Source organism: Galeopterus variegatus, unplaced genomic scaffold (assembly GCF_000696425.1).
Source record: "Galeopterus variegatus unplaced genomic scaffold, G_variegatus-3.0.2 Scaffold119, whole genome shotgun sequence".
In the NCBI taxonomy this organism is placed as follows: domain Eukaryota; kingdom Metazoa; phylum Chordata; class Mammalia; order Dermoptera; family Cynocephalidae; genus Galeopterus; species Galeopterus variegatus.
This window is the reverse complement of record NW_007726230.1, coordinates 393,476-405,675: the sequence shown is the minus strand read 5'-3', so window position 1 is coordinate 405,675 and position 12,200 is coordinate 393,476. Positions and strand designations below refer to the sequence as shown.

General features: G+C 54.4%; 1 protein-coding gene across 1 annotated transcript in view; it reads right to left on the bottom strand.

The window, feature by feature from the left end:
* SPTBN5 (spectrin, beta, non-erythrocytic 5) overlaps positions 1–11,904 on the bottom strand; it is a 50,175-nt gene extending 38,271 nt beyond the window's left edge. The window contains 10 exon segments of the mRNA XM_008587757.1: positions 579–1,210; positions 2,100–2,328; positions 2,860–3,017; positions 4,955–5,071; positions 8,287–8,454; positions 8,691–8,852; positions 8,855–8,952; positions 9,133–9,199; positions 9,246–9,311; positions 11,764–11,904. Coding sequence (XP_008585979.1) covers positions 579–1,210; positions 2,100–2,328; positions 2,860–3,017; positions 4,955–5,071; positions 8,287–8,454; positions 8,691–8,852; positions 8,855–8,952; positions 9,133–9,199; positions 9,246–9,311; positions 11,764–11,904 — 1,838 coding nt within the window.
* Positions 11,905–12,200: the final 296 nt, after the last annotated feature.

Sequence of the window (12,200 nt, the reverse complement as noted above, 5' to 3'; positions counted from 1 at the left end):
CCAGTGAATCTCCTCTGACTATCCAAGTCTAACCTCCCCTGCCCCCTGGCATCTCATATTTCCTTATCCTGCTTTATTATTATTTTTATCACTATATCACATACTACATATTTTTCTTACTTTTCTGTTTTCCTTAGTAGTGTGTGAGCTTTACAAGGGGAGGGTATTCTTGTTTTTGTTTTTTTTGGCAGCTGGCCAGTATGGGGATCCGAACCCATGACCTTGGTGTTGTAAGGCTGCGCTCTCGCCAACTGAGCTAACTGTCCAGGGAGGAATTTTTGTTTGTCCTCTTCACTGCTAAATCTCTAGCATCTACAACAGTGTGTGGAACATAATAGACACTCAATAAATGCTTATTTAGTGAATTAATCAATCAAAGGTTACCTAGAAAGGAGAGTGTTTTACCAAAAGGGATGAATTACCAAAAGTGGAATTTCAAGCAGCACCGGGATGTAGATCTTTTTGGAAGGATCTCTGAGCCCATAGATCACCTACCCCTCACCTCTGTGGCCAGGAATGGGGGTGTGGTAGGAAGGCTTAAGCCTGTCGTGAGGATGGTTCCTGTGCTCGGGGCTCACCTGTGGGCCACATCTGCACAGCTGTGGTACTGCTCCTGCTGGAGGATGTCTGCGATCTCAGCCAGGGCCTGAAAGCGCCCCTCGTGGGGCAGAATGCCAGCCTCCAGCATGCCCAGCCTCTGGGTGGCCACCTCCACCGAGGCTGGGCTGACTGGTGGGGCTCTGTCCCTGTCCAGCACTTGCTCCATGTCCTTTAGGAAGCTCTCTCGGAGGGCCGCCTTGCGCTGGAAGCACCGGGCCAGAGTTTCCAGCCGCTCCAGCTGCAGCAGCTTCTGCTGCAGGGCTAGGCTCCGTGCAGCCTCTGCCCGCTCCAGTCCTGCCCAGCGCTGGGACAGCTCTGCAGGGCCCAGGCCTTCATGAGGCAGGAAAGGTTTGCGGTTCTGGGCTCGGAGCAGTGTCTGGAGCCGGAAGAGCAGGGCCTCCGTGGCCCCTCGCTGCTGTAGCCGAGGCGGCTTCTCCTGGGTGCGGAAGGAGGCAAAGGCCACTAGTAGCTGGCGCATGGTGGGCAGCGAGTCTGGGAAATCCCGTGCCTCCAGCTGCACCTGCTTCTGTGCAATCCAGAGTAGCAGGTCGGCCACCAGCTGCTCGTACTGGGTCTGCAGCGCCTCTGTCTCCTGGAGCTGAAGCAGGATCTGTGGAGGGCACAGGAAGGGGTCAGGGTGGCACCTCGGAGAAGGCCTGGGAAGGGAGGCACTCCCCTTTTGGATGCTGAGTGCCAGCCAGAGTCGCCCAGGTGGGCTGGAGCTCCTTCCCTCAGCCGAGGATGCACTAAACTGGAGGTCCCATCCCCCAGGGAAGAGAGCTTGCTGCATGCTCACTCAGACCCAGGGGTGGGGCCTCCCTCTCCATGATTAGGGGTTGAGACTGTGCCCTGCCATCCTCCATAGTATTTTACTCCATTTGGCCTCACCTCTGGGGGTTGAGGCCCTTCAGGCTGCTGTTCTTATTCTGAGCCTTCCTTCCCTTTCCTGAGCCCCTCATACTCCTAAAGCAGCTCAGAGCCCTTGGCCTGTATCATCCTCCCAACCCCAACTGAGACACCAACCCTGAGAGCAGCCCTCCCAGGCCTCAGCCTCTGCCATCGTATCCAGAGAGTAAGAAAGTCCCCCCAAAACATGGACTTGGCGTAGCCCCCGCCCGGTAGAGCTTCTTCTATGCCTGTCCTTGTAGATTCCCAGCTCTCTAAGCCTTTTAATCCCATTAGGAGCTTAACAGCCTGAGAATGGAGGGGAAAGGGGAGGGACAGGAGGCGACATTGCTCACCTGGCTTGCCTTGTATGCCAGGCACCGCGCTGCATACCTATGCTCCCTTGAACACTCACATGGCCTCTTAGTATCCAGGCATTACCATCTCCATGTTACAAATGGAGCACAGTGAAGTTAGGTGACTTGGCCTAACATCTAGTAAGTAGCAGGGCAGACTTCAGACCCAGGGCTGCCTGACCCTGGAGCCCATGCTGCCCCCACTTCTCCTCAGCGCCACGGCTCCCTGCGGCCAGCTGGCCCCCCTTTATCACCAACCTTAGCGAGTCTTCTCTGCACCGTCTGGCCCTGGTGCAGGCGGGAGAAGCAGTGGTAGTAGAGAGAGACATAGGTCATGATGGAGCGCTCGTCTGGCTGTAGGGCTGCCACGTCCTCGGGGTCCAGCAGCTGAGCAATGCCCAGCTCCTGCTCAGCCGTGTAGAAAGCAAAGGCCAGGTTGTGCAGTGGGCGGTCTGGACTCAGGAAGCCATAGTCCAGCAGGTCTGGCCTGGACAGAAAGCAGGAAGGACTCTTCACTGGCAGGGATTGGCTGCTTTGGTTTCAGTAGACTTTTAAAAATGCTCTCGTGCTCCTCTTGGTCATTCACATCTTACTGTGAATGTTTTCCCCTGACAGTTGTCTGAGACTGTGGCTGAAGGAACAGGACTCTGAGAGGGAGAGGAGGATTAGGTGGGCACAGGGGCCAGGCCGGTGGATAGGGGAAGCTCCACAAGGGCAGGTACTTGCTGGGGAGAGGACTGTGAATAGAATCGAGGGGCACGGAAAGTGGAGACGGCAGCGGCCAAAGCCAAGCTTGGCCAATTCCATCGCATTTCCTAGGGAAGGGGAGGGGCTCAGCCAGACCAGAGAAGCAGACATGGCCCTCTCCACTCCTGTGCCCACTCCCCTCCTCCTTCCTGCACGTGGCGGAGGGGATGTGGGAGAATGGCAGGTCGAGGACCCCCCCCTTCCAGAGCCGTGGGCTCGGTGGGTGGAGGTCTCCAGGCAGAAGGCTGAGGTTGCCCAGGCCTGGCCCCACCTGTGGGCGTGGATGAGGGCATTAAAGCCCAGCCCGTCACTCCAGCTGCGGGAGAAGTCGGTGATGTCCACGTTGGAGTAGCCGGCCGTCTTTCGCTGGCACCAGACTAGCAGAGCTTCTTTGGCAGATAGCAGGGCTGCACTGGCCCCAAACTCCTCCTATGGGACAGGGCAGCGGGGTCACCCGGTGGCAGTCGGGTGGAGAGGCGGCGGAGCCTGCGGGCCATGGGAGAGGCTGGCTGGGCCGGGGCAGGATCCTGCTCCTCCCCCACCTGGAGGCAGGGGCTGACTTCTCTCCCTTCAGAGCATTTGATTTTCATCCGTGGTGGGCAGATGGGGGGTGGGGTGAGAGAGTGACTGTCCTTCCAAAGAAGCAGGCAACTGAAAGCTGTCACCGCTGAGCAGTTGGCTTTTGTCACCACTAGCTACTGCTTTTTGAACCCTTCTGATCAGCCAGGCATTGTGCTAATACCTTGGGCCTCAGAGAATTGAAGCTGGGCCAAATTAGATGGTTCCCTGTCACTGCAGGCTTTCTGCAAGCCCGGTACAGCCTGGCTCCCAGCCCCTCATAGCCCTATGCAGCAGGCACTGTTAGGATTTACATTCCACAGATGACAAAATGAGGTGCAGTAAGAGAGATGAGGAGGCTGCCTGATAAAGGGAGGGGCTAGCTGGGACCGTACTCCTGCCACACTCAGTGCCTCATGGGGCTGCCTCAGGTGGGGAAATGACTTGGCTACAGCTGGTTTCAATCCCCTCCCACCCCTGCATGTTCCTCCTATTAATAATGTCTCTTATTCTGCCCCCTTTGGCTTTCATCTGCCCCCTCCCCCTTCTCCCTTACACTCAGCCCTGTCCTTCCTGGGGGTACCCTCCTTCACTCCCTCACCCCTCACCCCCCCAGCCCTACCTCTTTTTTCTCTCCCTCTCTTCCTCCCCCGATTCTCGCCTGTGCACTCCCCTTGGCCAGCAATTCCTGTTTATAAACTCAGAATGTCAGTGCAGGGCAGGCTGCGCTTCTTCCCCTGCCCTCTGGGCACCGGTGCTTGGGGGGAAGGATGCGCAGGTCCCAGCACACTGGCCTGGCTGGGGGAGGGGAGTGTGTCAAGGCGCTGGCGCTGGGACCTGCAGCAGGAAGGCCAGGCCCCAGCAGCTGAGCAGCTGGCTGGGCTGGAAGACTGGGGCACTGCTGGGGACAGCACATGAGAAGGCAGGGCCAGCAGGGAGGATAGTGGTCAGGTCAGGATGGTGGTCAGGGAGGTCAGGGAATGAGCAGCACGTGCTGCTTCCAAGGGTAAGGGCTGCAGGGGCACCTGAAACTGGCCTAGGGGCCTGGGGAGGAGTGTAGCTTCCTGAAAGGGCTTTAGGTCAGTTAGAAATTCATCCATTTATTCATTCCCAAGTAGGTGCTCAGCTTGGGGACACAGATAGACAAATCCCTGCTTTCCTGGTGCTCATGGCTGCATCATGAATTTCGAGTGTCCTGCATCTGGGCCAAATTTGTAGCTTCTTTTCATTAGGGTTTCATTCTCCACGTTGGTTTTCCTAATATACTGGAATTGAGTTTTAGGTGGTATTTTAGAAACCACTAAACTATGAAAACTGATAAACATAAGGACTTTATGTCTGTATTTCTGATACAGCTGTGGGAATAAAAAAGGTAGAATGGAGGAAGATGGGGGACCATGAAGGAAACACTGTCTCTTTGGTCTTCAGGATACTAGAGACTTTGTAAACCTCCAGAGCTGGGCCTCCCTGTATATGTTTAATTTCCCCCAACAATTACATTATGGTGTAATAAAAGTTACAGGGTTTCAATGCTAAGTAGGGAACCACGAATTGGGGTGACGGGTTGCTGGGCAGTCACCCTGACCCCTCCTAGTGAATGACTTGCTGCAGACCAGGTTTGAGGCCCAGGATTCTAGTTCTCACTTCAGCAGATTGCAGTATCTCCAACATTCTGGGTTCTTTACCCATGGTTAAAGAGTGGAAATTAATTTTTTGGATGCCAAGGATCACAAAGCTGGGAGGAACTGTTCCTCTCAGGTGAGACCAGGAGTGGGTGGAGTCATTGGGTGCTGGGAGCTGAGACATACCCTGTCTAAGGAGATGTGAGAAATCTGGAAACGCAGAATGATGACCCAGATGAGTCCCAGAAGGAGTGTCCGGTCCCCGTCCACGATGTTCTCTGGCCCAATGAGGGGTATTGGCACCTGTGTTCCAGACAGGAGTCAGAGTGACCGAAAGTCCAGGGAGTTGGCTGTGGGATGGGAGTATCCTGGAATCTATACTGCCCCAGTTGGGAGGTTCCACTGGGGAGAAGTGGGCAGGGGACAAAACCAGGCTTTCAGGGCCGAGCCCATGGCGCACTCAGGAGAGTGCGGTGCTGGGAGTGCAGCAGCGCTCCCACTGCAGGTTCGGATCCTATATAGAGATGACCGGTGCGCTCACAGCGCTCACTGGCTGAGCGCGGTGCGGCCGGTCTCAAAAACGACACAAAAACCCCCAAAAAACAAAAAACCAGGCTTTCAGGGCCGAGCCCATGGCGCACTCAGGAGAGTGCGGTGCTGGGAGTGCAGCACCGCTCCCACTGCAGGTTCGGATCCTATATAGAGATGACCGGTGCGCTCACAGCGCTCACTGGCTGAGCGCGGTGCGGCCGGTCTCAAAAAGGACAAAAAAACCCCCAAAAAACAAAAAACCAGGCTTTCAGAGTGGTGGGGCTGTGGCCCAAGCCCACCTTGGTGATGCCCCAATCGGGTGAACTGGGCTGGACCATTGGAATGGGAGGACTCCCTGTATATGGGCTGCAGGCAAACCCAGACCAAAATCAATGGTCTAGCTACACAGGTTGGAAATGAGGGGTCATAACAGTAAATGTGAGCTAAACAGACAACAGCAACGGTCTGCCTGCCCCTCCCAGGGCATCTCGGGATCTCCAGGGGTCAGTTGGTTCCCTCGACTCACACCTGATTCTCAGAGCTCTTCATCTGCTCTGTCTCCAACAGAGCTTGTTAAAAATTCAGATTCCCGGGCCGAGCCCGTGGCCCCGAGTGCGGCGCTGGGAGTGCAGCGGCGCTCCCGCCGCGGGTTCGGATCCTATATGGGGATGGCCGGTGCGCTCACTGGCTGAGTGCGGTGCGGGTGTCACCAAGGGTTGCGATCCCCTTACCGGTCACGAAAAAAAAGGCCAAAAAAAAAATTCAGATTCCCACCCTCCACCAAATCATACTCTCTTGGGCCAGGCCTAGGAATTTGCATCTGAAGAAAGACCTCAGCTGGTTCTTATGTGCACTGAAGTTGAGAACCCTCTACCCTAGGTGTTGCCACTTGGACAAGGAGGATGGGTGAATCAAAGAGAGAAAGGGACAGAACAAGCATCAAAGCCCTGCAGGATCTGGCCCCATTACACTCTGGCTTCATCACTCTCCTGAATCACACAGCTCCAAGGCCCATGGGATTCTTAGTTCTGTGTGATTCTAAGCACATGCCTTAGACCTTTGCATGGGCTGTGCCTGCTATCTGAAAATATTATTCTCCCAGATATCTGCATGGTTATCGACCTCTCTTCCTTTAAGACTATTCAAATGTCACTTTCTCAATGAGGCCTACCCTGACCACCTAATTTAACATCAAAATCCGAGGACTATTCCTCCAATCCCAATGCACATGCTTGGTTCCTTTTCCCTACTTGGGTGGGGGTCTTGGTTTTGTTCCCTGATGTATCCCAAGCACCTAGTAGAGTGTCTGGCACATAGTAGGTAAGTACTGAATGAAGGAAGAAAGGTTGAGAGATTTTCCATAACACCCGGAGGGCAGCTGCCTTGTGGCAGGAGCTGCATCCCCAGGTAATGTATCCCGTGGGCACACTTTGTTGTATCTGTCTGGTCACTAAAGGATTCCACCCCATGCTCTTCCCTCCTCTCCTTGGAACGTTACTCCCTTCTGCATTCACCTCAGCTGGTGCATCTGGTCAGTGGGGTGTTTGAGTCTGCTTCCACCAGCTTGTGAGAGCTGATCCTCTCAACTTTATGTTTAGCAATGTCATGCTGGTAGCTTGAGCTCAGCATAATGGGAGTATTATCACCATGGGAATCAACAAATACTACAAACCAGAGCTTTCACATCCCCCAGAGAGTCAGTTAAATATTTACTATTGCACCGCTGATCTGGGCTCAATTAATCTGTCTCCTGTTGAAACTGTAGGTTCCTTGAGGTCAGGGTCTGGACCTTGTTTATTGCATCGCCAGTGCCTGGCATAGAATACCCAGAGCATGGTAAAGCCTCCATGTGTGAGTGCATTCCACCTTCCACCACTTATCTGTAGGTTTGGGGACAACTCCGTTGTCCTTTCTTGACCATGATTGCCTCGTATGTATATGGAGACCAGGATGTCACCTTCACAGGTATCAAGATATGCTGCATATTAAAGCTCAAGGACAGCTGCAAAGCCTCTGACAAAGGCCACAAGGCTCACACCCTTACCAGGTCCCTGGAGGGGAAATGACTGGCTCACAGGGTCATTGTCCCAGGGACCAAAAGGGCCTGGCATCTGCTCTCCCAAGTGTTCAGGATTGCAGTTGCTCCTTTCCTTTGCTTTGGTTTCTTCCATCCCTGGCTTTCCTCCAGCACACCAGGCTCTGGGACATACATGATAGGCACACATCCTCAGGCTCAGCCCAGCCAGGTCCAGCTCAGTGACACAGCCTCCAGGGATAGCCACCTCATAGCTTTAGTACCTGAGGCCAGGGGCACTCAATCTTCCCAACTGCTGGTTTCCAATAAAAATGACCTCTGCACAGCCCCCAGACACTGGCCGTGAGGGTCCCTCTGTGTCCCTGGAGCCCTTGACTCCTTTTAGTGACTATGTCTTTGGCCTGTGCATCTCACTCTGGTGACTCTGACTCCCTCCTATTTACTGAGGCCCTTCTGCCTCCTTCTCCAAGGCAGGCCCTGCCCCTCCGTCTGCCTGGCTCAGTGTCCGGACGCCTCCCTTTGTTCCTACCCTCCGCCAGCCTCCGATGGTCCCATGTTTGGGCTCTGCGGGCCGGCTGACCATGGATCTTGCTGGGTAAATAATTCTGGACCTCTGTTTCCTAATTTATGAAGTGAGAAGGTTAAGAGAACACTGACTCTTTCCACTTAGAACCCTGGTATTCCCTCTTATTACAGACAACGACATTTTCAGTGCCGATAGCGACATTGATCGTGCCTGCCTCAGCCAGCTGGGTGCTCTCCCAGTCAGGAGTGCTGGGCAAAGAGGGCTTTGCTTCCTGTTCCTCTGTATTCCAGGTGCTCCTCCTTTATTCAGGTCCCAGATCCTCTGCTCTGCCCTTTGGCCCAGCCCAGGAAAGTTGATTTAGTGGTCCAGACTGTCCCAGCTGCCTGCCCCAGCACCAGCCACAGAAGCCCTTTCCCTGGGGCCCACCTTGGTCCTGAGGAAGGCCAGAGCTCGGCTGTTGTTCTCCAGGAAGTGCACACGCATGTGGCCCCGGCTGGGGGGTGGCAGGGCCTCCCCCGAGATGAGCTCCAGCAGCCGCAGTAGATGGGTGCCATCGGCCAGCTCTGTGTACAGGTTCTGGATCTTGATGCCCACCTGGGCAGGGGATGGAGGAAGGTATAGGGTTAGCCCATCCTCACCTGTCTGCCCCATCCTGGGACCTGCGAGGTGCAGCCCAGAGCAGCTGCCTTGGAGGAAGGAGCTCTGGTCTCAGCTCTGCTTGTGGGGTCGAGAGCAGACTCAGTCAGATGATCCCACAGCCCACCCCCCAGGTTTACTGACCAGAGCTGGGGGCATGGTGGGAGCTGAGGGGCGAACCCAGCTGTACCCACCCGGCCGTGCTGGAAGATGTTGTTGATCCAGTTGGTGAAGGTTTTCTCCTGCATCCGCATGTGCTGTGCCTGCAGCTTGCGAATGTGGCCCATCTCGTACTCAGAGTCCATGGTGGGACCTGGACTGGGTGGGACCCAGAGCTCTGTGGCTGGACCTGCTGCTACAAGTGATGTGTAGCCCCAAGGACCTGCTGGGGATGGTGGGGCTGATCCACCTTCAGGTCCGCAGCCCTTTGGGGACAAGAAGCCACTGGACGTTTCCCTGGAGATGGTGGGGGCATGGAGGTTAAAAGAGTGTGAACATTGATGATGCCTATGCCAGGGGTCTGGGGACCCTGCCCTGCCAGACTGTCCCCACATTTGGTGGGGGATATGGCTCAGAGACTAGCCAGGTAAGGAATGTTGCACTTAAATGGTCCAGGGCCCCCTTGCCCCACCCCACCTTCCAGGTTCTTCTTCTCAGAGCCCCTGCTACCAGGTCCCTTGACCACAGTGATTGGCCACTGCTCCTTGGGTTGACTAGGGCAGGTGGAAGGAAAATAGGAAACTGCTCACCTTGGTGATGTCTGGGTCCTTGGGAGGAGGCCCTGCTGGATAGATGGAGATGGCAGATAGCAGGGGCTGTGCAGGGAGGGAGAGAGACATCAGGAGAGGCAGAGGCTGGAGCTGGGGCCACGTCACTGCCTTCCTCTTGAGCCAGTGTGTCAGGGGTGGTGGCACACAGGCAACATTGTCTTCCCACCTACCGCAGGGCATGGCAGACTGGGAGGGGGTGGCTCAAGAATGCTCCAGGCCTAACTGAGCTAACTGGCCAGCAAAATATATTTTCTTACTGAAAGAAACAAATAACACACCAAAGAATTTCTTTTCTTTCTTTCTTTCTCTCTTTTTTTTTTTTGTGGCTGGCCTGTATATAAATACACAAACAAACGGGGGTGGGGGGTGGGGGGCAGGAAAGAAGATACAACACTCACAGTTCCTTGAACTTGTTAAGACAAGCGAACAGAAATACTCCAGGAAGGGGGACTGTCACAGACTTCATGAATACGACCCCCGAAGCACGGGCAACCAAAGGAAAAATAAAGAAATGAGATTATGTCAAACTAAAAAGTTTCTGCACAGCAAAAGAAACAATTAACAGAGTTAAAAGACAACCAATAGAGTGGGAGAAAGTATTTGCAAAATATACATATCTGACAAAGGATTAATATCCGGGATATACAAGGAACTGAAACAACTTTACAAGAAAAAAACAAGCTACCCAATTAAAAAATGGACAAAAGAGCTAAATAGGCAATTCCTCAAAGGAAGATATATGAATGGCCAACAGACATATGAAAAAATGCTCAACATCACTCGGCATTCGGGAAATGCAAATCAAAACCACACTGAGATACCTTCTCACCCCAGTTAGGACGGCTAAAATCCAAAAGACTGTGAATGATAAATGCTGGCGAGGTTGTGCAGAAAAAGGAACTCTCGTACATTGTTGGTGGGATTGCAAAATGGTGCAGCCTCTATGGAAAATGGTATGGAGGTTCCTCAAACAGTTGCAGATAGATCTACCATAGACCCAGTTATCCCACTGCTGGGAATATACCCAGAGGAGTGGAAATCATCAAGTCGAAGGTATACCTGTTCCCCAATGTTCATCGCAGCAGCAGTCTACAATAGCTAAGAGCTGGAACCAGCCCAAATGTCCATCATTGGATGAGTGGATATGGAAACTGTGGTATATCTATGCAATGAAATACTACTCTGCTATAAAAAAGAATGAAATACTGCCATTCGCAGCAACATGGATGGACTTAGAGAAAATTAAATTAAGTGAAACAAGTCAGGCACAGAAAGAGAAGTACCACATGTTCTCACTTATTTTGGGGAGCTAAAAATAAGTAAATACACAAATAAACTGGGGGGGGGGGAAGAAGACACAACAATCACAATTCCCTGAAGTTTATATGACAAGCAAACAGATATGATGTTGATGGGTGGGAGGGGGAAGAGGGAGTGGGGAGGGAGGATTTGGTAAAGGGACACGAAAATCAACTACATTGTATAGTGATTAAAAAAAAAAAAAAAAAAAAAAAAAAAAAAGAATTCTCCAGGCCCATTGCTAGAGGGTCTCCTCCTTCATCATCCACCCCCGCACCCCACTTGGCAACTTCCCCCAATGTCAGGCAGGGGGTCCTGGCTCCCAGGAAGAGGAGGCCCATGGGACGGCCAGGTTGTTTCTGCTGGGAGCACTGTGGGGCACACTACACTGGGTAAGAGGCACCAAAGGCAGAGCCTCTGTTGGAAGCCTGTGGACCCACTTCCTGATCTGGGAGTGCCCTTCTGCACCCCCACAGGGCCTCTTTGTGAGCACCACGGGGCAGGGAAGGGAGGAAGCAGGCAGGCCGCGGCTGTCTCATCCCCGTGGAGGTGAGGTGCGGGCCTGTTGGATCCTGGGCTTGGCTCTCCAGGCCCTAACGCAAATGCAGCCGGCCTAGCCTGGGCCTGAAGGGTGCCATTCCCTCAAGCTTGGGGGCTCCCCCAAGGAGGGGGTGGCCTGGAACTGCAAAGGCTGTGGAAATGACAGAGTGTCCTCCAAAATCAGAGACACAGTGTTAACTCCTTGGGCTCCATGGGGCTGGCTGTGGCACGGAGCACAGAGACAGGGGGTGCGGGGTGGGAGGCTCCTGGCTCTCCCTCCCTGAGCAGCCTTGGACTGCATGCCAGAGGGAAAGTGAGTTCCAATTCAGGTGCTTTCATATAATTCTATGGCTAAGCTCGGGGTAACAGTCACCAGGCTGGCGTGTGTGTCTGTGGGTGCATCCACCCCAGCAGCCCTGAGGCTCTGAGAGGAGATGTAGTGCTCCTCAGGGAGGTATTCCTGGCAGCCAAGGCTGCGAGAAGAGCAGCAACCCCCACCCCCCCAGAGCTGGGCCGGGACAGATCACATCTGATCCCCCAGGCCAGTGGCAGGCAGGGAGGGGTGATGCTGAGAGGCAGGTGCTCTTGGGGTGGGGAGCAGACCCCTGTGTCTGAGAGGAGCCCCTGCCCCTGTTGTCCTTTCCCTGCGAGGCCCCACCTGACGCTGGCTGAATTCCAAAGCTTGGGATGAGCCCAGACCCTCACTGGCAGCCTCAGATCCAGTCAGTCCCCCAGGCCGCTGCTGCCAGGCCTCCCCGCGCTCCACGCCTTCCACCCTCACTGCCCTGCAGGGCCTCATGGCGCCCCGTAACTCTCCAGCCTAGGCACCACCACCTGATTTTCCTCCCCACAGCACAACTCTGCTCACGCCTGTGAAGACTCCCTAGTTCCAGCTCAGCAGATCGCAGGCTGCTTGGGCAGGGTCTTTGAGGCCCTCCGGGTTGCCTCCCCTCACTCCAGGCGCTCCCCGTGGTCTACTCTCCACTTCCTGGACCGGGCTGGAGCGCTCCTGCCCCAGTGCTGGGCTTCACTTGCTCTCCCAGCTTAGAACGTCCCTTCCTGTTCCTCACAGTCCACATTCACCTGTTCTGTCAG